General features: G+C 61.3%; 2 protein-coding genes across 2 annotated transcripts; one reads left to right on the forward strand and one right to left on the reverse strand.

The window, feature by feature from the left end:
- Positions 1-355: 355 nt before the first annotated feature.
- BESB_033080 (uncharacterized protein) lies at positions 356-11,464 on the reverse strand (the record flags this gene model as incomplete). The annotated part of the gene is made up of 9 exons (XM_029361896.1): positions 356-1,205; positions 1,477-1,904; positions 2,242-2,857; positions 3,016-5,268; positions 5,691-9,419; positions 9,911-9,952; positions 10,447-10,506; positions 10,952-10,977; positions 11,363-11,464. The coding sequence occupies 9 exons, from the start codon at positions 11,462-11,464 to the stop codon at positions 356-358; spliced, it is 8,106 nt and encodes a 2,701-aa protein (XP_029215044.1).
- Positions 11,465-14,719: 3,255 nt separating this feature from the next.
- Positions 14,720-23,487, forward strand: BESB_033090 (uncharacterized protein; the record flags this gene model as incomplete). The annotated part of the gene is made up of 3 exons (XM_029361897.1): positions 14,720-17,894; positions 18,291-19,211; positions 19,655-23,487. The coding sequence occupies 3 exons, from the start codon at positions 14,720-14,722 to the stop codon at positions 23,485-23,487; spliced, it is 7,929 nt and encodes a 2,642-aa protein (XP_029215045.1).
- Positions 23,488-23,634: the final 147 nt, after the last annotated feature.

The following is a 23,634-nucleotide window of genomic DNA, read 5'->3' on the forward strand; positions in this document are numbered from 1 at the left end:
CCGTCCTCGGGCGCGAAATGTATGTGGAACGAGAGAACTGCGAGAGAGAGGCCTCTCGCCTCCTGCAGCCAGACGTAAACCCCGCCGACGGCGCAGCACACGCCAGGGCGCCCGCACAGACCGGAAGAGACGAGGAGCCTGCGAGCAACACTCGAAACGTAACAAAAGAGCATGCATTTTGCACAGCAACGCCATGCACACACCAAGACACACGTAAGCGTGCAGCTCGAACAGCAGAAAAAAGCCTCTCAACACAGCACGTCCACAGACATCTGCAATATGCAAAAATGGGAAAACAACAAGTGACGATCAGCAGAAGCACAATACATATCTACATTCCCACTCACGGATACACTCAGGTACATAAAATCTCTCTATATATACATATCTTCAGACTTTGCGAACAAGCAGAGGACGCCCACTGCTCGCAAAAAAGGCAGCAACGGCTCCCCCGCACACGAAAGAGGGAGAGAAACGGCGGTGGCTCCGAGCTGGCAGAAGCAATGGGCTCTGCCAGTTCTGAAGCCGACGTCCACGCTCCTCGCGACTTCACATGCACACCATGGTTGGGCCTTTGACGCAGATGACGGACAAGATAAAGCCGCACGGATCGCCACGCACCTGAACCTCCTCTGCGTTTGCTTCGAGTCTCCACCTCCAAGCACGGAGAGCATGAGCACAGCTGCGCGTCCGTCTCTTCCTGCGAGCTCTCCTCTGCGCTAATCCTGGTGCTATCCACTGCCTCCACGCCTCGGTGTCCTGCCATTCCTCCCTCACCGTTTTTGTCTCCCTTTGCCACTCCTTCGTCCGCTGATCCGTCTTTTTGTTTCGGCTCGCCCGACGCCTCGCGTACGGTCGTCGCCATTTCCTCGCGCTCGCCCTGTGTCCGCGCCGCGCCACAGGCTGCCTCTCCTCCTTGGGAGACACTGCATGCGACTCGAGTCACACTTCGGGGTGACGGCAAACCACAAGAGGAACCGCCGTGAGAGTCAAGAGGATATAGGGAGGACAGCGAGATGGATGAAGACGAACAAAGAGGCGACGAAGAGAGAGGAAGAGAGTGCGACAGTCCGCAACGCGTTCGGCCGAGAGCGAACAGGGGAGGGTGAGACGGAAGCGGAGTAAAGGGGCAGCAGAAGTGATCTCCGAAGGACGTAGAGCCGCGGAAGTGCCGCGGGTTCGCCGCCTCGTCCTCGCCTGCAAGCCTGAAAGAAGCAGTGAGAGAAAGAGGGACAAGCTCTGAGGCCGCCGCGCGCATGCCGCTTCCGCAATAGTAACCACTCACTGCTGTGCAGAACGACCTCGCATGTTCACGGACTGGAGCCATGCCTGTGTCTAACGGAGACAATCCCTCGAGACTGCAAACATCTCGAACTAAAAACCTCGAAAAAGCACAAGATAGCGAGTTCGAGTTGCTAGCGGATAGAGATATGCAACTTGTGTAATTTCGCATATTGCTCGTTTGCCACAACGTACACGAGGTCTTCGTTTCCTCTCCACCGGTGCGACCGACGAGATGCGCTGTGACGCTCGCCGCTCCGCTGTCTCTCTACTTCCTGCACATGCAGCTCGTTTCGTTCTCTTCCGTCAACTCCCGTTCTTCGCTCCTGGCTCCCCGCTGTCGCTCCACTGCCGCTCGACGCGTTGGGCCTGGGTTGCGCCGGCGGACGCGTTGCTGTCCGCGGCGAGCATGATGACGCTTCAACAGCCATGCCTCTCTCGCTCTCGCCTCGCTGTGCCGCTGCCGGCCTCTCTGCTTCTCTCTGCCGCCTGCCTTTTTCGGTTGCGTCTCTGCCCTCGGACGCCCTCGCGCCTCCGGCGCTGAGCGAGGAGGAAACGCAGGAAGCTGGGGTCTGAGGAGGGACGCGAGGCCGCGCGCGCGACTCGGAGAAGGGCGGGAGGCGCTGCGGCGTGCAAGCACACGTGAAACACGTCAGCGGCTGCAAAAAGGCAGGCGATGACGCTGCGCGGTGAGCGGAGCAAAGCTCAGCCAGAGGGGGGCAGACGGAGAGCCCACAGGACGGCGCCCTCTTGCTGCACGAAGATGGGAGGTCGGAGACGACAAAGAAGAGAGCGACGGAGGAGGAGGGGACGCAAGAGAAGGCTCAGCGCGGGGGGCGGGCGGGCAATCTCTTTGCGAGATGGCGGCGCTTGGACAGCTGTCGTCCTTCGCCGACTCGGCGCGCGCGTCACGCTGCGAAGAAGCCTGAGGCTCCCCGAGGCTCGCGCTGGAGCCCGCACCGGCGGTCTGAGCACCCCACGCATTCGCTTGACGTTCGCCGCTCTCTCTCTCTTCTTCCTGTCCATTTCCTTCCGCGCCCAGCGGCAGCCGGACTTTCGTCGGGTGCGCGCAGTCGCTCCGCACTTCACAGACGCCGTCGCGAACCGCTGAGGCGGGTTCTGGAGGTGACCACGCGCGCAGTCTGTCTTCTTCGAAGCTCTCCAAAGTCTCCAAAGAAAAGGACCGGCTGCTTGGCGGACGCAGTCGTCGCCACCTCCGCCGTCCTCGGTCCCCCCGAGCGCGCCTAAGCTCTCACCCGCCGCGCCGCCGACAGTGCAGACGGCACAGACGCATCCGCGCCACTCAGCCTCCGCGTCGGCGTCTCGCGCCACATCGGGTCGGTCTTCCTCTGCACAGGCTGCTGCACCGCCGTCCGCTGACGCGGCGCCTTGCTGCGCACTCAGGAGCCCGCGGCGAAGGCCGCTCACGTCTCGCAAGGCGAAGATCGGGCGAGCAGGCAGCGGGCAGAAGAAGGGAAGTTGAGCCGGGGGATCTAGCCAGAGAGACGTGACCCCAGAGCCAAACGCTCTGCTTTGCTGTGCGACGAGCTGCGGCACGAGATGCAGAGACCGCTGACTGGGAAACGACAGGGACGCTGAGCGCGAAGAAAAAGCTGACGCCGTGGAGGCCCGCGAAGAGGGCAGAGACGACGACGGAGAGGACGCGAGTGAAAACGAAGCGAGACGTGAGAAGGGCGAGAACGAAGTGGAGGGTGAGGCGCTGTCCTCACTCACCCACGCTTCAGGCGCCTCCCCCGGCTCGAAATCCCTTGTCTCTGGTCCGGCCGTGCCTCGCCGAACTTGACGCCTTTTTCGTGCCTGCGGCTTTCGATCGCCGCTGCGACCGTCTTCGTCTGCAGCGCCTCAGCCTCTCCGCCCTTGGCTTTTTCGCGGAGGAGGGCCGCGCCGCACTCTTCTTTGGAGACGAGCCGCAGAGCGGTGACCTCGCCGCCCGCATGCAGGACGACGAGAAGCGCCGGCGACGCGGCGAAGCGAATCTGAAGCGGGTGATCCACCCAGCAGCTCGACAGGTCGACTTGCCACAGCGCGAGAACGTCGTAGGTGCAGATCGGCAGCGACGTGGAAAGCGATGCTCCTACCAGGAGAGAAGACGGCAGAGAAGCGGAAGCAGCAGACGAAGACGGCGACGACGCGAGCGTCGCGGCGCTTGGCCTGGAATGAAGGGTGCTGCCAGCGGCCGCGAGGGAAGGGAAACGCTCTGCGGCTCGGCGAGGCGGCGCGCAACGCGCAGCCGGGGGCTGCGCAGAGCCTGCAGGCTGAGACACCGTGCGATGAAGAGAGGAGTACGAAGGAGGATCCGGAGAGAGAGAGAGCGCCGACGAAGGTAGCCGTGGAGCCGCGGGACGCAGCTGATAAGCTGTGATGAGATGCAATGCATCGTAGACAGCGAGGATTGGCGCGTCGGTGGCGAGGTTCAGCGCGGGAGGCGCGGCGAGGTAACCTGTGATTTCCTTCTCTGATAGGCCTTTGCAGAGCGCACACCCTTCTTCAGAGTCGCTCGAGGACTCGCCCTCACCGCCATATCTTGCTGTTGATGCGCCGTCGTGCCCGTCGAATTCGAATCGGCCGGCGTCCGCCTCTCCGTCCTCTCGACTGCTATCCTCTTGCCTCCCTTCCTCCTCACGTCGCCTGCGCGCCTCAGCCTGTCGCCGCCCGCACCGACAGCATTGTCTCCTCTGCTCGCCTCCGCTCACTTGTAAGCCTTCGCCGCGGCCTTTGACGTGCGCCCGCCGCCCCGTTCCCGCGTCGAGCCGCCGCGCTGGGGCTCCCCGCACGCCCCTCCGTTTTGGCGGATTTGCGCTCGGTTTCTGTCTCGTTGACAGGAGCGCGGTGCGGAGAGGCCGCGCCGGCAGCGCGCGCACCGTGGCGACGCAGTTCTCGACTGCGAGGCGGCCTCGGACGTCGAAAAAAAAGAGCGCGTACCCCGTCTTGGGAGTCACTTTCTGTGCTCTCTGCCTCTTCGAGCTCCAGAACCCAGCCGCAGTGGATGCCCCCCCGCCTCGCTCGCCTCTGTTGTCGCGGCCCGCAGACGCCTCTCCGCCAGAGAGAGGCGAGGCCGCGGAGGCGCGCGAGACGGGGCTGCCCTGCGCCGCTTGAGGAGACGGCACATGCGGCGAAGTAAAAAGCTGCGCGGAAGAGGTTGAATCGACCTCCAGCCTCTCGAGAACCGCCTCCCATGTTTCGCGCTCCTGAAGCGACATCCCAGGGAGCTGTTGCGAGACGCAAAAGGGCGTCTGCGCAGCTCTCCGCTCGAGAGACACCTCGGCCGCCAGCGCCGACCCTCGCGGGCCTCGCCATCCCGGCAGAGAGACTCCAGACGGCAGGCGAGGAGAGGAGAGGGCAGACAAGGGAGGCTGAGGCGAACCGAACAAGAAGGAGGAGGAGCGAGAAGCGCGAGCGTGTTCACGAGGCGAGGCCTCGGCTGCTGTGGGGTGTTGGGATGCCGCCGCGACGCCGGAGAAACCCCCGGAAAAGGCCGCGGCAGGCGCGAGCGCCGCGTGAGGCTTCCGCCCCAAATGCGGAGTGGGAAGTGGGAGTGAGGAGAGCGAAGAGAGAAGTCGCTTTGAGTGCTCAGGCGACGAAAGTGAGAGGCTGTTGACAGGCAGTGGGGCGAGCGCCGCGAGAGCCGCCTCGACAGGGGAGACGTCGGGGTCGAAAGTCCGGATAGAGATGAAGAAAATCGAGGGGTCGTACCACCCCTGGGGCAAGAGACCCGTGGGAAGCTGCCGCTCTTGCTGCTCATCGCCCAGCACGCGCCAGCGGCGCTGCCCGAGCGAAAACACTGCGAAACCGCGGGTCCCCGACACAAGCAGAAACTCCTCGTTGGGCGACAGCGACGCCTGTCGAATAGGCCAGTTCGGCGACAGATACATGGGCGGAGGGAGCGGAATGCGCGACCACGAGAGCGACGCCGGCAGGTGCGGCAGCGCGGCCCACAGCAGCAGGCACGAAGATCCAATGAGGATTCTGCGCGCGAAAAACAGACACCAAACAGAGGAGAGAAAGACATCTACTCAGAGCATATACGCAGCGCCACCGCATAGACGCTGTCAGCACCTCTCGCTCGATGTCTACCTCGCACAGCCGGAAGTGCAGATTTTAAGCCTACCTTGGCAGCCACTTGCACGAATTCCACATCACCGCGCAACTCCTTCTACACCGTACACATAGTCTCTACTTGCTGGTTAATATGCGGACACTGACGCCCCTCTGCCTCGCTCGCTCTTCCCCGGAGTCGTCGCACCGTTCGCTCTTTCGCGGAACAGGTACTTCGTTTTACGCCCGCCCCGCCACCCACTCGTCCCTCCTTGCCCCCGCGCCCTCGGAGCCCCATTCCCTGCGTTCCTGGACCTCCCTCTCTCCTCAGGCCGGTAGCCCTTGCCTCTCACCTGTCGCCCGCGTCGCTCGCCGCTCGGCTTCCGGCGGAGTCGACCGCAGTCGTGCCCACGCCAAGCCAGGCGCTGCGGAATATAGGAAACTCGAACACGTCGGGCGGCAGAAGACGCGCGCAGGCACTTCCTCTGCGGAAGCCGTCTTCGCTGCCTCTTCTGCCGCCTACAGCTCTGCCCCAGGCTTCTTCCTCGCCAACTGCGTTCGCCTGGCGCTGCTCAGCCTCCTGCGACACGATCAGGCCTAGACCGAGGCCGGTCCACGCGCAGGTCGGCGCGTGCGCAACCGGAGGAATGAGAGGGACACTTCGCGTCTCTGGAGGTGGCGTCAGGTCGCCCGCGCCTTGGCTCGGGAGCGGCATTCGCGCCCCGTGCACGTCTGCCGCGAGCGCCGCCGCCCCGTTCATGAGAGACGCCTGAGAAGGCGCACAAGGCGCCGCGCTAGCGGACAGGAGAGGCGAGGCTGCACTCGATGCAGATCGTGAGCGCGCCCTCGGCGGCAAGGGAGGCGGCGGCGAAAAGGGCGCGAGCAGAAGGCGCCCGGTGTACGAGAAGACAGCCACCGGGGCACCGGGGCCCGAAGGCGGTTCGCCGTCGTTCTCCTCGCCCGCGTCGCTTGCCACGCGTGGCCGCCCTCTCGATTTGACCGCCAGCGCGAGCCCGTCGTCGGACCAGACGAGCGTCTCAACCCGATGACGCCCTCCCTCCTCCGCTCTTCCATCCTCTCCCCAGAAAAGACGAGACGCGCCTTCCGCTGCGAAAAGTTGCCGCCCTGAACGCAGGGAGGAAGAGGACCCCGACGCAAGGAGAGAAGCTCCAGAGGGCGTGCGAGAGCGCGCAGCACGCTCTTCCTTTTCAATCCTCCCAAAACGCTCGCGCGAGCCCCGAGCGCGACCCTGCGGCGCCGCCTCAGGACCCTCGCACGCGTCTCGCAGGTTGAGACGGCGCACGAGGCGAACGACTTCGCATGGGCAGCGCCCGCGCGGAAGAGCCGCGCGGTCTCGCCCCTGAAGCGCCGCGGCGTCCGCAGCTGTCCCCTCTCCCGGCGGGCTCTGTGCCCTTTCGACCCGCCCGCATGCAGACGCGGCCGGCGAAGCGTGGCTGCCTGCGGAGGAGGAGGAAACAGAAAAATCGAGAGAGTAGAGTTCGATCTCCCCATTCGTCAGCCCCAGGGCCAGGAGGCGACGCTCCGCGTTGAGCGCGCAGCACGCGACTCGGTGGTGTCTCAGCAAGATCCCGATAGGAGGGGAGTGTCTTCCGACGCCTTCGCCCTCGTGCGGAGTGCTTCTTTCTGCGTCTAGACCGGCGCCGGGCCCCTGCGAGTGAGAGGACGACGCCAGCGGAGAAGAGGCGCTGTTGGAGGAGCGATTGGCTGCGCCTACTTGCGCGGGTCGCAGAAAAAGCGGCGCTCGCCAGCTGAGAAGAAAAAAGCGTCCGTGCGTCGTCACGACCCCCAGCAGACTCAGCCGCGCATCCAGCGCGATCTGCGCGACGCCTTCGGAGAGCGCGGCAGCAATGTTCGAAAGCCCGCCTCGAATTCGCGGGCCTGCAGCGCTTTCTGCTCCTGCAGCTCCTTCGGCCTCACTGTCCCCAGTGACAACGCGATGCTCACCACTGTCCTCTGCGCCATCCCATGAAGAAGAGCAACAGGAGGCGAGACCTTCAGGTGCTTCGCCTCCGTGGCGCGCATGCAGCAGCGAGCGGACAGTCCGCACCAATGACGACGACGGAGGCGCTCCACGCTCGGCTCCGTCTTCTTCATCCGTGCCCAGCTCTGTTCCTCCGCCGTGGTGAGTCGCGCTCTGCGGCTGCCTATCTACCTCGCGTTTCGCCTCTTCACTGGCGAGCCGGAGGAGATCCTCGAGGTGCCTGTGGGCGTCGGCGGCGGCGCGGGCGTCACGTAGCGCCTCGTCCGGCAGGTCTGGGAGCAGCACGACGTCCTCAGTGCGGTCTTCGAAGCGAACAACCTCCTCGATCGTCGCATGCCCCAGAGGAGAGAACAGGAACTCTCCGCAGGCGCAGAAGTTTGGGGAGTCCGAGCGCGGCGCAGACCCGAGAGACGAGGAGCGGGAGCCGCGCGCACGTTCCTGAGGCCTGCATGAGGAGGCGAACTGCTCACCCGCCGGCACAGAGACACAGCCGTCCGCTGCACCTTGAGAGCCATTGCTGTCTCCGGCGGCCCTCGCCGTCCTCTCCCACTGCCTCCTCCGTGCAGCGGCTTCCGCCGCTCTTTTCACGTTTTCCCCGCTTCTTCCGTGGTCGCTCCCGTCTTCGTGAGACTCTCCGTGCAGACGCTCGGCCTGCAGTGTGGGCTCGTCTCCAAGCTGGCGTCCGCGCTTCCCTGTCTCCACTGTGGAGCCAACTTGACTTTCTCCCACGGCCTCTGCACGCGCATCGGCTCCGCGGTCGCGGCCCGCCGCCTCTTCCGCGTCCCCTAGCTGCTGCCAGTCTTCCGCTCGCGCAGAGACCTGCGATGATGCCTCGGCGCGCGGCAAGAAGTCTGAGAGGTAGATCACTGCCTGAACGGTTCTGAGGCCGTCGAGCGAGAGGAATAGAAGCGCCGGCTGCCTCGCGCACCCCACAATCAGGTGCCGCGGTGAGCAGGCGACCGCGGCCCCGCGCACAGGGAGGCTCAGGACGGCACTGAAGCGGATTTCCAAGGGGCGCAGCGAGGCCGGGCGGTGCTGCAGGAGCAGCGACGGTGTCGAGAGAGCCGCAGCGACCGTCGCGGGCGTGAACGTCCCGCCGGCCCCGCCGATCCGCTTCGTGCCAAGCGGCGGGGGCCCGCTGACCCGCGCTGTCGCCTCCTCGCCGCCTCGCCCGGCGGGCGGAAAGCCGAAATACGAGGGACTCTCGACTGCGTCTTCCTCGGAGTCCTCGCCGGCGCTCTCCCCCGAGGTGAAGGTCGCAGAAGACGCGTTGAAGAGAAAGGGCGGGAAAAGGCGCGCGGCAGAGTCGGCCTGCAGGGCCAGGAGAGAACTGCGTTCCCGCGCTCTCCTCCTCAAGCTGCTGCGTCTCCCTCCACAGTCGCGCGCCTCCTGCGTCCCGCCTGTCCCCTCGCTGCCTCGTTCCTCAAACGACACGCTGAGCCCGTCTCTTTTGCTCGCCCCGCTCCTCCCTCCTTTTTTTTGGCTCCTCGCCTCGGCCTTTCCTCCTCGCTGCGTCCAAGACGAAGGCGCGGCCGGCGAGCGACCACCCTGCGCCCCACCCGACTGGCGCTCTCCATCCGGCGGCGTCGACACGTCTCCAGGCGGCTCTTCTGCTCCCCCCAGCGAGCCTCTGCCGACTGCATTCCTGCGCTCCTGGCCGCCCGCGGACCGCCCGGCTGCCCGCTGCCCCTCCCGCGCCGCCTCTTCCGCTCGCCCCCCCTGCTGCGCCTTGAGAAGCCCTGGCTGCGCAACAGCATACACGCAAATGTTTGCCTGCGGGTAGCAGGTGACGAAGATCCGGTAGTAAGGCGCGCAGCTCTCGGCGGTCGCGCCGGTCGCGGCGCCGCGCTCCCTGGCGGTGAAGTCTCCGTCCTCTCCGCGCCCGCGGGGCGTACCAGCTCGGGTCTCCGCCTGTGTCCCAGCCGCAGAGTCCAGGGGGTCGAAACCGCGTCCAGCTCTCCGCGCCGCCGAGAGGCTCACAGGATCGAAGAGCTCCCAGCTCGCTTGCAGATGAGCACCGAAGGCGAACGTGCCGGGGTCTCGAGAGAAGGACCCGAGGAGGACGCGGTGCTGTAGGTTGCTGAAGAGAAGCAAGCGAAAAGGCTCCAGGACCAGAAGCAGCCGCCGACACGGCGAAACAGAGAACGAGACCGGCGGAAGCAGCGAGAGGGTGCACAGCGACAACGGACGAGCAGAAGACGAAGACCGCGACGATGGAGAGGATTCTTCCAAAGAGGCGGCGGAAAAAGGAGCGCTACCAAGAGGCGGGAAAGCCGGAGGAAGCAAGAGGCGAGACGCCTGCCCAAAGGACGTAATCATCTTCAACGGAAACGAAACGGAGGATGGAAGGAGAAGCCAACGACAGAGACACACGCGGAGACGAGACACGCCGAAAAACGACGTCGCAGGCACGAGAGGAAAACGCGGAAAGACGCAAAGAGACAAGTCGGGGTACCGCCTCGTAAGGACCGCGAGCACGCGAGTCTCCTCCCTCCCAGCATGTAGTAGACAGAATGTATACAGGATATAAGCGACGGACACTGTAACAAGAATGCGTCTTTCTTCCCTCACGCCTTCCCGCGTTTCGCCTTCTTGTACTCCGCCATACACAGCCTGCGTTAGGCACGCCAGCACAGAAAGCGAGAAAACACCACAAACCGAAACGACATCGAAGACTTTCGCGAAAAAGGCTACTGAAGCCCCGAAGCGAAAAACAAATGAACAGCGAGAATACTTCACCATAGAAGACAGCGAGAATACTTCACCATAGAAGACAGCGAGAAAAACACATCCACCCTCAACATGGAACAAAACGAGACAGCAGCAGAAGCCAGCTCACGCTGCACAGAAACAAGAGGGGGAAAGAAGCCCAGGAGGAAAATGCTCCTAGACAAACTCCACGCGGCTTCACGGAAGCCGCCTGCAGCGAGACAAGACCCGACAAGGTGGAGCCAGAACACAGAGGCGGCGAAAAGGCGAACGACAAACTAGAAAAAACTCTTGAAGAGAAATTCTACATTATGAAAAAAACTCAGAACAACTTGAAATTAATTATGGTAGTGGATTCATTTATTAAAACAGTAAGAAAATTTATAAAAAAGGCTCACTTGTAGTTCTGACGGAACGTGTCGCACTGGTCAACTGCTCCAGTCAGACCGTCCGGGTGTCTGTTTCACGAGCGCAGGAGAGAAAAACCGAGAGCCGATTCGCTCCAATGATCACTCATGGGGCTCCGTGTTCCTAACTGCTTTCCTCTCGGAGACCTCCAGCGCTGCCCTCTTCCTTCTTTGCACTTTTCCGCATGAATCAGCTCCCTTACAGCTTTACATGACTTGCTCTCTGATTCCAGGATGCGAGTTAGTGTGTCTTAGTAGGAAGGCGCATGCATACGTACATGAGTAATTATGCGAGTTTTTAGCTGTCTTAATAAAATGCATATACGCAAACAACAGAGGAACGAACCGACACATCGAGGCGGTGCACTTTACTGTGGAGATCAACGTTCGCACGCATGCGCACGTGCGGACGAACGCCTTTGCTGCATTGCTTCTCTCCCTTTCTGCACCGTATACGAAAATATACTCTAAGATTTTGCAGCGTTCTCTCCCTTACGTGCGGACACACTGGAGGTACTCGACCTGAAGCAAACACCACAGCACGACCGGAGATGAATTAACAGCGAAGCAAAGCCACGAAGTCTGCACAAGAAATATCTATCCAGTTACTCTTCCTGCGTCTCGGGCGCAACCAACGGTCTACGCGCCACAGAGGACCGACTGCATTGCTTTTCAGGACACCAACTGCTCTCCAAGGCAAGAGGCAAAAATATGTGCGCAACAAGACGCGCACGTAGAGCTTAGGGTTCCTTCGCGTGTGCAGGTCTCCAGAGAGTGAGGCAGACGCAGACGAGCCAACAGCAGACACATGCCGCTTCAAAGGGTGACGTGGTGAAGACAGAAAAAAGAAAAGCAAGGTACGGCAAAGAAGGGACAGAGGAAAACGAGCCACACACATTCGACTTACCATCTCACGAGAGCAAGGCAGGTCCGCGGAGGAAGGCACAGCGGACGTCGCTCCGGTCACCTGCTCCCCTCTGGAAGAAGACGAAGACTGCGCGTTCCCCATTCTTTTCTCAAAGAGAAGGAAACTTCAGATATGCGGAAGACAAGAAGGGAGGCGAAGGGCAGCTTCTGGGGACGAGGGACGACAGGCAGGGCTGCGAGTGCTCGGGACTGTCGGCAGCAGAGGAAAAAGCGGAACACGGGTCGCGAGGGGAGATCAGAAAAGGCGAAAAGGGAAGGTGAAGATACAGATGAGACAGAGATAACAGATGCCCCTGTGCGCCAAGGAGACGGAGGTCACGACGTGGTAAAACCTAGATGCACGGGCGACCGCCACGTCCGCGGGATTTTCACTGCGTTTTTGTCACGGATCTCTATCCGTTTGCTTTGAAATGGATCTAAAAATGAGAAAAGAAGGACAGAAGAATAGAGGAGACAGGCGGGACCCTCCGTTGGGAAAAGGAAGCAAGTGATGCTTTTTGCGCGTGTCTACAGCACGGCCTCGGGAGGGCAGGCGTCCGTAGGAGGCGGCGCAGATCTGCTTGTGTTTCCGGAAAAAGGCGACACTTTCGCTTTTCCTCTTCAGCCAAGTGATCATCATTGTGCTACTGCAATGGAAATATGGGGGAAACAGAATCTACCGCAGGAAAGGAGAGACGAGCTGCTCCTAGTTCGAACACACAGGCTGCATGCAGCCAAAAATGTCGCAAAATCGCCCAACGCTACAGACAAAACCTCTGCAGGACCGACGAGTGACGAGTGACCTGCGAGCGGGGCCCAGAGATGACCAAATGACACGTATGCAAGAATCGAAATTCGATCAATCGAGACAGGCTCTGCAACTCTATGAACATATTCTCGCGTCCGTATGCGTGGGGTGTACACATCACATATAATATATATATGTATATGCGTGCATCGAGCTGTTTGGAGAGTCGCAGGGGGTGGTGGCATCGTTCACGCTCGAGATAAACGAGGATCCCCTTCCACATCGCCACGTGCATGTGCTGCCACACAGTTGCCGTAGTGTGATATCCGCGTCCGAGTTTGACTCTACACTTTTTGGAGTGCATCTGACTGCGGACGACACGACTTCGCGGGTCTGCACTCCGCGGCCGTCCGAGCCCGTAAGTGAATCTGGTCACACCTGGACTGCAGTCCAGGATTACCGATTGCTACGCACTGAAGTGAAGCGCCCCGCGGCATCTGTGACACACGGAGGGGGTCGTAAGCGCAGAGACCACGGCATGCGCGTGCGGGTCCACACCTGAATCGAGCAGAATCCCCACTTGGATGCGCGCGCATGTTTCGCGCACACTCGAGAGAATCGGAGAAGAGCAGACCTGCGTCTCCAAGAGCGCAGAGACTCAACATGTGCCACGCTAGCGGCAGCTGCGTCGGCTACCCATGCGCTGATGTGTCACCTCTAAAAAACCTTTGATATTGCCAAGAGATCCTTCCGAACGCCTTTCTTTCAAAGACCCGTGTTCCGGGCTTCTTGCGTTTGCCTCGCCTGCATAGCGCCAGTTCATACCCGCACCACGCATCAGCTTGCACATGGAAATGAGCATCCATTTTCCACTCGTATCTGCCATCTCCACAAGTCAGGAATCTTTTCGTCTTGGTGTTAGCCAGCAGCACGGTTAACCTAGCAGCCAGGTGCGTGAGTGCCTCAGCTTAGCGAAATTCGCGTATTCTCGCTTGCGGTAGGGAGGCGCCGCCAGAGGAGGACTTGCAGCAGCGAAAACATGTCCACTCTGGTAACCGCGGGACGCGAGATCGATAAGTCGCGCTCCAAGCCTGAGGATCTCTCTTCTCATGCGAAAATGGGCACACTATAGAGCCCCTCGTTTGCTCGAGAGGCCTGGTTTAGCTGGGGACGGCTCCAGGATGCGCTAGCCTTGTGTCGTTCGTCGCGAGCGACGAGTAGGTTTCGGCGCGCGACGACAGCAAGCATGGGTCGCAGAGCATGAGCGGCAACTCTACGGCTGAGGAATTCAGGAAGCAGTACGCTCCCTCCTTAGTCTGTCTTCGTACACACTCATCGCCTGCCCCTGTCTCTCTTTGTGGCTGGTTCGTCGCCACTCACACAGGTAGCTGGGCGCCAGAGCAGGCGCCGAGGCCAGCGCGCGATGGGCTGCAGCACACCACGAAGTTATCTTTGACATCGGGTTGAACCCCTCAAAATGAGTTCCCACACAAGCACTGCCTACACCTAGGTCTTGGTTTTCCTTGTCCCAAGGCCTCCCTGTCTTCCTGTCTGTAAATCCTACCTGCCAGCACGCCGCGCTAGCCGTTCTCCTCAACCAACTCTTCCAGCCCCGCGAACTCCCAGGCGGCCGGCGGAGCAGCGCGGCCTCAAGGAAAATGGGACTAGTCGTACACTCTTGTTCTCCGTAGCCTCATGGCTTTGTCTCTATACGTGTTTCCTCGTTGGATCGCCTTATTCGTTCCATTTTTGCCACGTGCAGTCTAGCTGGAGGAGCCCCGTAGTCTCGAAGGTGACGTGCCACGCCGTCCGCTGTGCCTGCCTGTGTCGCGCGTGCGACGCTTCGCAGCAAGCAGACGGCGCAGCTTTCCTTTTGCATCTGACCTTGCTACTAGGCTCCAAACGTTCTTTGTCTCTCTCTAAACATCCTCCTCACATGTATCAACTGTATGATTCATTAGCGGTCTCCTCCCCCTCTGTGTGCGGCAATACTCTTTCTCTGCTTCCGCCCCAAAGTCTCCCTCCTTGTCCCCTCGCTCGCCCCGCTGTCTCCGTCTCGTCTGTCACCGCAGAATGTTTCTGTACTTTGTCTTTTCCTTGCAGACTCCTTTTTCTCTACCTCCGATCCTTCCTCTTTGGATTTCCGCGTCTCCCCGCCCGTATTTCCGTCTTCTCTCCAGCGAGGCAGCGCCGCCCCCGAAGAGGATACTCGTGGCTTGTGTAGGGCGTTTTTCGTTTGCCACCGCAGTCACTCTATGACTCCCAGTAGCTACGTTTTCTAGTCTTCTGCAGCAAGCGCAGGCGGCCAAAACACAACCCGCTTCAGCCGGAGTCGCTGCTTTTCGCCCCTCTGGGCTTTGTTCCTGCATCATCCTTTCCCTGTTCGCTTGTTCCGCGTTGCTCGTTGGCTTTTTCCACCGCATTTCCCGTCTGCTGATCTGTCCACCTAGTGTTCAGGCAGGCGTGTTTGATTTCCTCGTCTCCTTACTGGCTCAACGGACTGGAGTGGAGCCACCTTTTCTCCTTAATTCACCACACGACTACGCAGGAGCTGCGCAGGGATTCGGTGGGAGACTTCGAGCTCTCGAAGCCTTCGGCTTCGTAGCCGCGATGCCGCGACGGACCGGTCTGGAGGGCTTTGCGAGTGTCTCTTCGCGTCGCTGCTTGAACTCTTTGGAATGTCTTTTGTCACCGTCCACGTTGTTTTCGCCTCGCTCGCCGTTTTGTTTTCAGGACTGCAGGCCGCTGAAACTCGTTTTTTTCTCTCTCCTTATTCCACTTGTCGTGTTGCTTGTCGTGTGCAGCTTGTGCATAGCGACCCGAGGGCCCTGTCGTGCTCCAACTCTCTCTCCGCGAGTTCCTTCTCTCCCCCTTCCCCTTCCTGGCGCGCTTGTCGCCGGCCGGACTGCGGAAGGCGCTTCTCGTGCCTTACACAGTGCTGCATCCGCCCCTGCTACGACCCTCGTCACCCATTTCTCGTCTCCTTTGCTGCACTCTTCTCCTTTTGCACTCGCAGCCTCGTTGGCGTCGTCCCACGTGACCCATTCGTCAAACTCCTCTGTCTTATCAAAGACGCAGTTGGTGGCTTCCGAGGTTCCACTGCTCTCTCGAGTCTCTCTATTTGTTGCGTCTTTGTGGTCGCTCGCCGGTGCTTTGGCTGCTTCCCTGCCGCGACTGTCTCTGCAGCGTCTTCTTTCTCTTTGCTTTTCTTCTCCTCCCTTCGTCCCATTTAACGTTGTCGCCATCTTCTTCGGCCTGCTCGCATGGCCTTGCCCGCGAAAATTTCCTTCCTCCCCGAACTCACTTGGCGGGCTTCGCGCATCCGCGGCGCTGGCAGTAACCGCATTCCACTCAGGTTTCTCTGGGGAGGCGCGTCGCCTCGCTCAGACCGGCCGTTTTGCGTCTCCGTCGAGGCCGCCTTCGCTGTCTGTGGCTTCATTATCCTTCTTTGCGACCGATTCTCAGCCGCCGACGCTTCGCTTGTCTTCCACGGGCTCGGCTCCGTCCTGCGGGTCGTCGCTGTGTCTCGCGGCTTCGGCTGCTGAGCGACCGAGCTCACTTTCCTCGTCGGCGTCTCCCTGCGCTGTGTCGTCTTCGTCGCCTCTGTCGTCTAGGATTTCTCCTGGAGGCTCGCCGCCAGCCGCGACCGCAGCGAGGTTTGTTGCTCCTCCGTCGTCTCCTCGGTGGGGGTGTTTCGCTCGCGCGGCTCCCTGCGACCTCGATGCGTCGCCGCGCGCCCGCGTCCCTGCCGCTATCGCGCCATGGAGGCATCGTTTGCTTTCTTCCGCTGCCTCGCCTGTGCGGCTTTTTCTCTCCGAGACGCCCACCGCATCTCTCACCGCGGCCTGGAGGACGGACCACACTTCACGGAGCAGTCCCTTACCATCCTTCGGATTAAGGCGCCGCAGCCACAGACTGTTTCCCTGCGTCCCGTGCTCCATAATAAGTCCGCCACACGCGTCCCACGCGCCACGTCGTCCGTCCGCCTCCGCGGTTCCTGCCTCGCTTTCTTCTGCTGCAGCAACTGCTCAACGGCGCTCTTCTCAGCCAGCGCGCTCTTCCTCCACCGCTTCGCGCCTGTCGGACTGCCTTCTATCATCCAACTCTTCGCCTGCTTTGAGCGCCTCGAGTGCTTCTTCCGGCGCTTCTTCACCTCCGCCTCCGCCTCTCTTTCCACCTGTGTCGTCTTCTGCACCGTCGGCATTCGCGGCTTCTTCTCCGCCTTCCCTGCCTTCCTCCGCCTCGTTTCTCTCGCGCGAGTGGCCGATATACGGCCGCGAGCATGTGGCTCGTCTCCCGCAGGCCCGCGTGTTGCTCGTTGGGCTCGAGGGGGTCGGCGTCGAAGCGGCCAAGTGTCTCCTGCTGGCTGGCGTGGGGCGCCTGTCTCTCCTCGACTGCGACCCCCCGGGAGGGCCTGAGGAGGCGAGTGCGAACTTTGCGATCCCCGTGGAAGCAGGGGGAGAGGTCCAGGGAGCCACGGGAGAGGAAGAAGAAGGACAGCTGCCAGACTCGGAAGTGCGGACGCGCGCGGAGCTCGCTCATGCGGCCCTGAAGCGCCTGGCGCTACCTCACTCGCGAGTGGAGCTTGTCGAGGATGTTGCACGCTCGAGCCCGAGGGGAGCTGAGGTCAGGGGCAGAGGAGGCGCAGGCGCGACATTCGACGGCAAGACTCGCAGCGAACTGAAAGCCCTTCTTTCCTCGACCGATGTGGTGGTGCTGTCGAACCGTCCCGTCCAGGAGGTCTGCCGCATCAACCGGCTCTGCAGAGAAATCCAGGGAGAACGCCGCGTGGAGCCACAGCGAGCAGCCGCGTCGGCCCCCAGTCGAAGCTCGGAAGTCGACAGTGGGGACCGCGGGAAGAGCTCTCGTGCGCCGGCGGCACACGCGCCCGACGCGCGGGCTCCGCGGAAGGCCGAGGGGCCTTTCTTGGTGGCTGTGTGGACGGTGGGGCTCGCCGGGCGGCTCTTCGTCGATTTCGGCGAGTCGTTCTGCTTCGGGCCTCCGACAGACGCACACATTGACCTCCCTCTCTCTTCTCGCTTTTCAGCCGCTTCGCTGTCTACAGCCGCAGGCGCGAAGAACGGAGGAGACTGCCTTCCAGCGCATCCAGAGCTAGAGAACGGACGCGACGGCAACACCCGCGGCAGACTAGGCGAGCGCGCGAATTCGTCGCGCCTCCGATTCCAGCCGCTGGATCAAGCGCTGCATGCGCAAGGTTCGGTCGGAGACGTTTGTGGCGGAGGGAGCACACAGGAGGGGACCAACGAGCCGTCAGGCGACCAAACAGAAAGGGCTGCGGAACATGAGAGCCGTATGCCTGGAGAGGACGACGAGTCAAAGAGGCAGCGCATGCTACACGTTGCGTTTCTAGCCCTAGACGCTCTCCAAATCACGCAGGAACGCGCGCACGTTTTCGTACGTGCGGAGTCATGTCTCGCCTCTTCGTCTTCGGCGACTTCTGTCTCTGCTGTTGGCGTTCCGAATTCGAAAACGAATAGCAGGGACCTTTGTGTGCTGGAGGAGGCAAATGCACAGACGGCAGAAGCCGAGCGCCGCTTCATTGAGGAAAAAGCTACCTTCTTCTGGAGGCGACTCCGACGGGCGCGTGAGTCATCGCATCCACTGCAAAGCTCAGCGGCGATGCGCGGCGATGCTGAATCATTTGAACCGCTGCCCGAGGCGAGCAGTGAAGAGGAGAAGAAGGAGCTTGAACAGGTCCAGAAGATTGCTACGGACCTGTGGAGGAGTTCGAGGGGTCATCTAGCCCCGATTGCATCCGTCATGGGTAAGTGGAATTGCAGCTCTTTCGAAGACGATGCGCATATGTGAGCGCTGTGTGCCGAACATGTTTGGTGAGCCAGACTTTAGGAGGTGGTATCTACGCGGCGTGATCACGTTTTTCTCCGGCTGAAGCCTGCACGATCGAACGGAGGGAGTCAGCTACTGCAGCGACTAAGCGTCCGCCCCTGTAATCCGGCTGCTGTCTTCGTTCACGGTGGAGAAGGGGCTCTGCAGCTGCCGGCTCCCTTCCTAGGCTGTGGCATGGGTAGTGCAAATATCGTCATCCCATGTGAACGGGAGCACGGCGACGCGCATTTTTTTCACGAGCCTTCGTGCCTCCCACACCCTAACCCCGATACGTGTCCGGTGCATTTGATGCCTGTCCGGCTCGTTTGTTCAGGAGGCTTGGCAGCACAGGAGGTGCTGAAGGCGATCAGCGGCAGATTCACGCCTGTTCACCAGTTCCTGTACTTTGATGCCTTGGACATCCTGCCGACTTCGAGGTCTCCGGCCTCCTTGCCGTTGTTTTCGCCGCGGTCGGTCTCAGCGTCTTCGGGTTCGCCGGGGCCTCGTTCCGCGGTTCCACCTCCGCGCTGGCTGGGTCAAGAACAGCTCTTCGGGCCAGCGGCTCAGAGGCGAATGAACTCGCTCCACGTCTTTCTCGCAGGCGCAGGCGCTGTCGGCTGCGAGCTCCTGAAGCTCTTCGCACTGATGGGCGTCGGCTGTCGCGCCCGCGCCGGGCTGGAGTCGGTCGCATCACGCCCGAGAGCTGCGGCCGGAGGCGGTGAGCAGAAGCGGACCCGTGCGGCAGGGGGACCGGCGTCAAGTTCGAGTCCAGACTCCCGCACTCGCACGAGGCAGCCTAGCGACTTGGTGAGTGATGACGCACTCCGAGGCGTGGACGACGGCCCTCAGGGGATGCAGACGCAAGGCAACGAAACCCCGCGGGGGCAGGGAGCAGCCGGTTCCGACGGCATGATTACCGATGAGGAAGGGGGCTGTATCACCGTCGCAGATGCGGATCTCATTGAGCGCTCCAACCTCAATCGCCAGCTCCTCTTCACGGAGGCGGATGTCCATCGCCCCAAAGCCGTGGCGGCCGCGCTGGCCGCCCAGCGGCTCAACAAGCATCTGCGAGTGCGCCCGATCTGTGCCTTTGTGGGGAGAGAGACAGAGGATCAGTTTTTCAACTGGCCTTTCTGGGAAAAGCAAGACCTGGTCGTCATGGCGTTGGATACTATCGCCGCACGCATGTACCTCGATTCGCAGTGCCTGCTGTACCAAAAACCCCTCATAGAGGCTGGAACCCTGGGGCTGCGAGGTAAGGCAACGGATATGGCGAGGATGGGAATTGAGGATACCTTCGGGGCAGCACCAGAAGAACAAACAGGGGAACAGGAGACGGCCTTCGAGCTGCTGTGCCTAGGAACCAGGCGGGACAGAGTCTTTCAGGCTGTTGCGGGGCTCAGGGCGGTATTTCTAGCGAACTGACCCTTGACATGAAGGGACGGTGGGCATGCTCAATCCGGTGTGCGTAGTCGGGATCTTAGCAACGGTTTCCAGGTTGTGGAAGACACGTGATGACTCGCGGCGGTTCCTCAGTGTACGCGCGCTTGTTACTCGTTCGGGGTCTCAAACTCTGCTTCTCAACGCCGTGCCCCGCCTCCTCCCCCCCGTCCCCCCTTGCCGCAGTTTTGAGGCAGCCTTGTCGTTGTTCTTTCCCCTTTTTTTCACGGTTTTCTTTTCTCCCTCACGTTTGCTCAGGTCACGCGCAGTCCCTTGTGCCGCACCTCACGGAGTCGTACGGCTCCACAGCCGACATCCGCGGAGACGACGAGGAGGCGCCTCAGCCGACGTGCTCAGTGCGCCTCTTTCCGTCCTCTCCGTTGCATCTCGTGCAGTGGGCAACCGAGCTCTTCGAGCGGGCTTTTGGTCAGCTTCCCGGCAAAGCCGCTGGCCTCCTCGCGGACCTCGAAGCGCACACCGAATTCGGCCTGCCTGCCGGGGAAGAGCAAGGCGACTTGGTTCGCACAATGAATCTCACGAGGGACCGAGCAGAGGTGAGCGACCGCGTGAGGAAAGAAGACGGGGACCAGCTCAAGAGGACAGGCGAGGCCGCGGAGGCGGGTGGAACGGCGGGCTCGGGAGGAGAGTCAGCGCGCGGACAACCGATCGGCAGGCACGAAGGCAGTCAGGATGGCTGCGGAGCGCCGGAGGACCGTCGGCGGGGCTTGGCTCAACCTTCGGAAGTGGGCGGGGGCGGAGGCAGCCCGCTCAGCTCGCCCATCGCGCCAGCTACTGGGGAGGGGTTCTCGGGCGTGTCGCTGTCGTTTTTGACAAAGGCAGCTGGAGAGTTTCTCCTCTCAGTCTTGCCGCGCTGGAGCGCTCGCCGAGCGCGGCGGAGGCAAAAAGGAGGCAATGCCGGCATTCTAGGAACGACTGGAGTCAGGGCACAGCGAGAAGCTGGTGAGGAGGCGAAGGACGGGGCGATGCGAGAGCGGGCTAGCACGCTGAAACGGCTCGCACGGCAACTTTTAGAACTGCCATCAGTGCGGGAGGGAATGCGAGAATCTCAACAGCAGCTGGGCGACTTTCTGCAAACAGCTCTGGACGCTGCCACCGTTCGTGTGTTCTACCAGATGCAAGAGGCGGACGGGGATGAGGCAGGCGAAAGCCGCAGAGAGCAGATCATTTGTTTTTTTCTTGATCGGGCTCTGGCTTTGTTTCACAAATCTTTTGTCACGGAAATCGGGGACCTGCGTGCGGGAATGCCGGAAAGTGATAAGCCAGGAGAAAACACGCCTGACGCCGTATCTCGCCAGCAATTAGAAGCCGAAACAGACGCGACAACTTTGAAGGCGACGCCTGATGACGAAGGTGAACACGCGGGTCCAGAGAGACAACAGGATCAAAGGCCGCGGCTTGCGGTGCCCCTCCGTCTCTCCGAAAATGATAGAGACAGTATCGTTTTCATCGGCAGTGCTGCGAGACTCTTGAGCGAGCTGCATGGCCTCACGATCGATTTCTTCTCTCATGGAGAACAACAACGGGAGGGAAGCCGGAGACGGGGGCAAGGGGGGATGCACAGCGTCCCGGAAGAAGACGCGGAACGCGAAGTGGACATGGGGCTCGCCTGGGACTTTCAGTTTATTCGCGAACGCCTACGGGACGTGCAGAAGGCGCGGCAGGCAGCTTCGCTGGCTGAGGCAGCCGCGCGAGCGTCAGAGGAGCCTCTACACGCTCTGAGCTGGCTGCAGGCCGACGCGGCTCAGCATCGTGATGAAAAGAGACCCTGCACAGAGTCGCCCTTCGGAGCACAGCGGCTGTCTCGTTTCTGCGCGGCCTTGGTTAGTCGAGCGCCTTCAGGGCGACTGCCTGGCAGCCTCCAGGCGGTGCTTCGCCTATTTGGTACTGACAAGCACAAGGATACAAAGCAGGAAAACGCTGTCCTGCAAGTCCTGAAGGGCTGCACAGCGCATGAACACCAGACGGAAGAATCCAAGAGGAAAACGGATCCCCATCTGCTGCGGATTGCTCGGTCAATTGCCATGCTTGTAGACTTGGGCGGTGCTAGGGGACGTTTGTCGAAAAATCTGTCGTCTAGCGTCTCGAGCGCGTCTTCTTCGGCGCAGGGTGCGAATCCAGGGTCTGTCGGAGGTTCCTCGGTTGACTGGACCTTGCGGGCTTCGCCGCGCCTGTCCCCTCTGGCGTACGACAAGGATGCCGCAGTGCATCTGAGCTTCGTCACCGCCGCTGCGCGCTTGCGAGGCCGCTGCTTCTCGCTCCCACCCGGTCTCCTCGACCTTCCTGTCGTCCAGCAGTTGAGTGGGAGGATCGTCCCCGCCACCTCCACGGCTACGACTGTGGCCGCGGGGCTCGCTGCGTTGGAGCTTTACAGACTTGTGCACGCAAACATCTTAGGCGAAGATCGCGACAGCTCAAGCCAGACCGAACTGCCCGCAGGACGTAAGGCGGACGCTGTGAACAAGGCGGAGGCCGGGGGGCAGCGCGTCTCCCGTCACGCACCGTCCACTCTCCTGGCGCCTTCGCTCTCGCCCGTAGGTCCCGGCGGGCAAGACGAAGAGACACAGGATGAGCATTTGACGCCCACTCTTGTGCTCGAATCGAGTCTGCAAAACTGCTCCGACGCATACGAAAGCACCTGCGCCGGGACGGAGAGGAGTGCGCGCAGATCCTGGAGCAGCAGGTTGCCAAGAAGTTGGCAAGGTCAGGGCAGACTGCGCACTCGTTTGCGGACCTCGTTCTTCAACCTCAGCGCTCCCTTCCTCACGCAGGCTGCTCCTATGCCGCCGCCTTCAGCTAGGATTATCGGCGGGTCGCTGAAGGGCCACTCGTTCACGCCGTGGGACTGTTTGCGGCTGACGCTGAGGGAGCCGAGGCGCAGAAAACAGGACGGTGAATATCACAGGACTCTCCCGGGCAGCCGCTGGCGTGGCTCGGCGGCCGTGCAGGCAACGAGACGCAAACACGAAGCCCGTGCTCAGCGCTTGGCACCGCTGCAGGCATCGTGTGGCGTTGCACAGGAAGCGGGAACCGGCGGCTCGCGCTTGCTAGCTTTCGGGAAGCGAGCAGATTGTGAAAGAGAACGAGGCGACGCAGCCGCGTCCATGGTGACAGTAGAGGAGCTCGTGCGAATGCTAGAGGACACGTTAGGTGTTCAGGTGATGCTGTTGACGTGCGAAGATGCGGTTTTATACAATAGAGAAGACAAGCACCAGGAGGAACCGATGGACTGGCGCTCGTTTCTCCTGATGACGCGAGCAAAAACCTCAGATGGTGCTGAAGAATGGCCTTCCGCTAGACGCGACGACGCGCGTGACGACAAGGATCAGCCAGAGAGGTGGCGATCGGATACGACACCGCAAGCCCTGGGGAGCCGCGACGGCGGTGTATTCAAGCTGTCGGTGGATATGTCGGAGGGCGACAGTGGGCATTTCGTGCAGCCGCTCGACTTCGCTCCCCACTCGCCCACAGCGTCGTCTGCGTCCACGCCGGACCTGCCTCCGGACTCGCATCTTTGGTCAGTACTCTCCTCAACGTCTACTTCCTCTCCTGGTTCATCTTCTGAAGCTCCTTCTCCTTCGTCAGCACGAGATGCCCCGCCTCCTCCGCTTGGCTTTGGAGCTTTTCCCAGTGCGGCTAATTTCGATTCTCATGTACGCGCGGAGGGAACGGCATATGCTTCACTCGCCGATGTATTACGCACCGTCTTGAGGAGAGTTCGTGAGGATCCTCAACCCAGCTGTGAAATTTTGTCGCTACAAACGCAAGCAGGCTCTGTTGCTGATGCAGCTGACCTGTCTGCCGACGGCCAAGGAAACAGGCCTACGCTCGAGAATGTCGCAGAAAAGAGGCGGTCGTTTCTGTCCTGGAGCCACATGAGACGCCAAGGTGCAGTGGGAGAGAAAGGCGACAAAATCTCGAACGGCGAAAACGTAGACCAAGACAAAGGAGGCTTAAAGTGGCTCGTCGTTGACATTGTGGCTGTGGACAAGGACGATAACGAAGTGGCAGTGCCTCAGCTGAAACTGTGCCTCTGGGTGAAGAAGGAAGGCGTACGCAGGTTTGATGGATGAGCAGGTACGCAACGCGGAGAAAAACACGTGGAGAATAAGTAGGGATCGAGATGCCAGTGGGTAGGGACGATACGCTGTGCACATCAGCAGGCCGCGTCTCCTGTGCTTACCAGTGTGGTGGCAGAAGAAACAGAAAACAGCTCCAAG

This window comes from Besnoitia besnoiti (assembly GCF_002563875.1).
Source record: "Besnoitia besnoiti strain Bb-Ger1 chromosome Unknown contig00019, whole genome shotgun sequence".
NCBI classification, from domain to species: domain Eukaryota; phylum Apicomplexa; class Conoidasida; order Eucoccidiorida; family Sarcocystidae; genus Besnoitia; species Besnoitia besnoiti.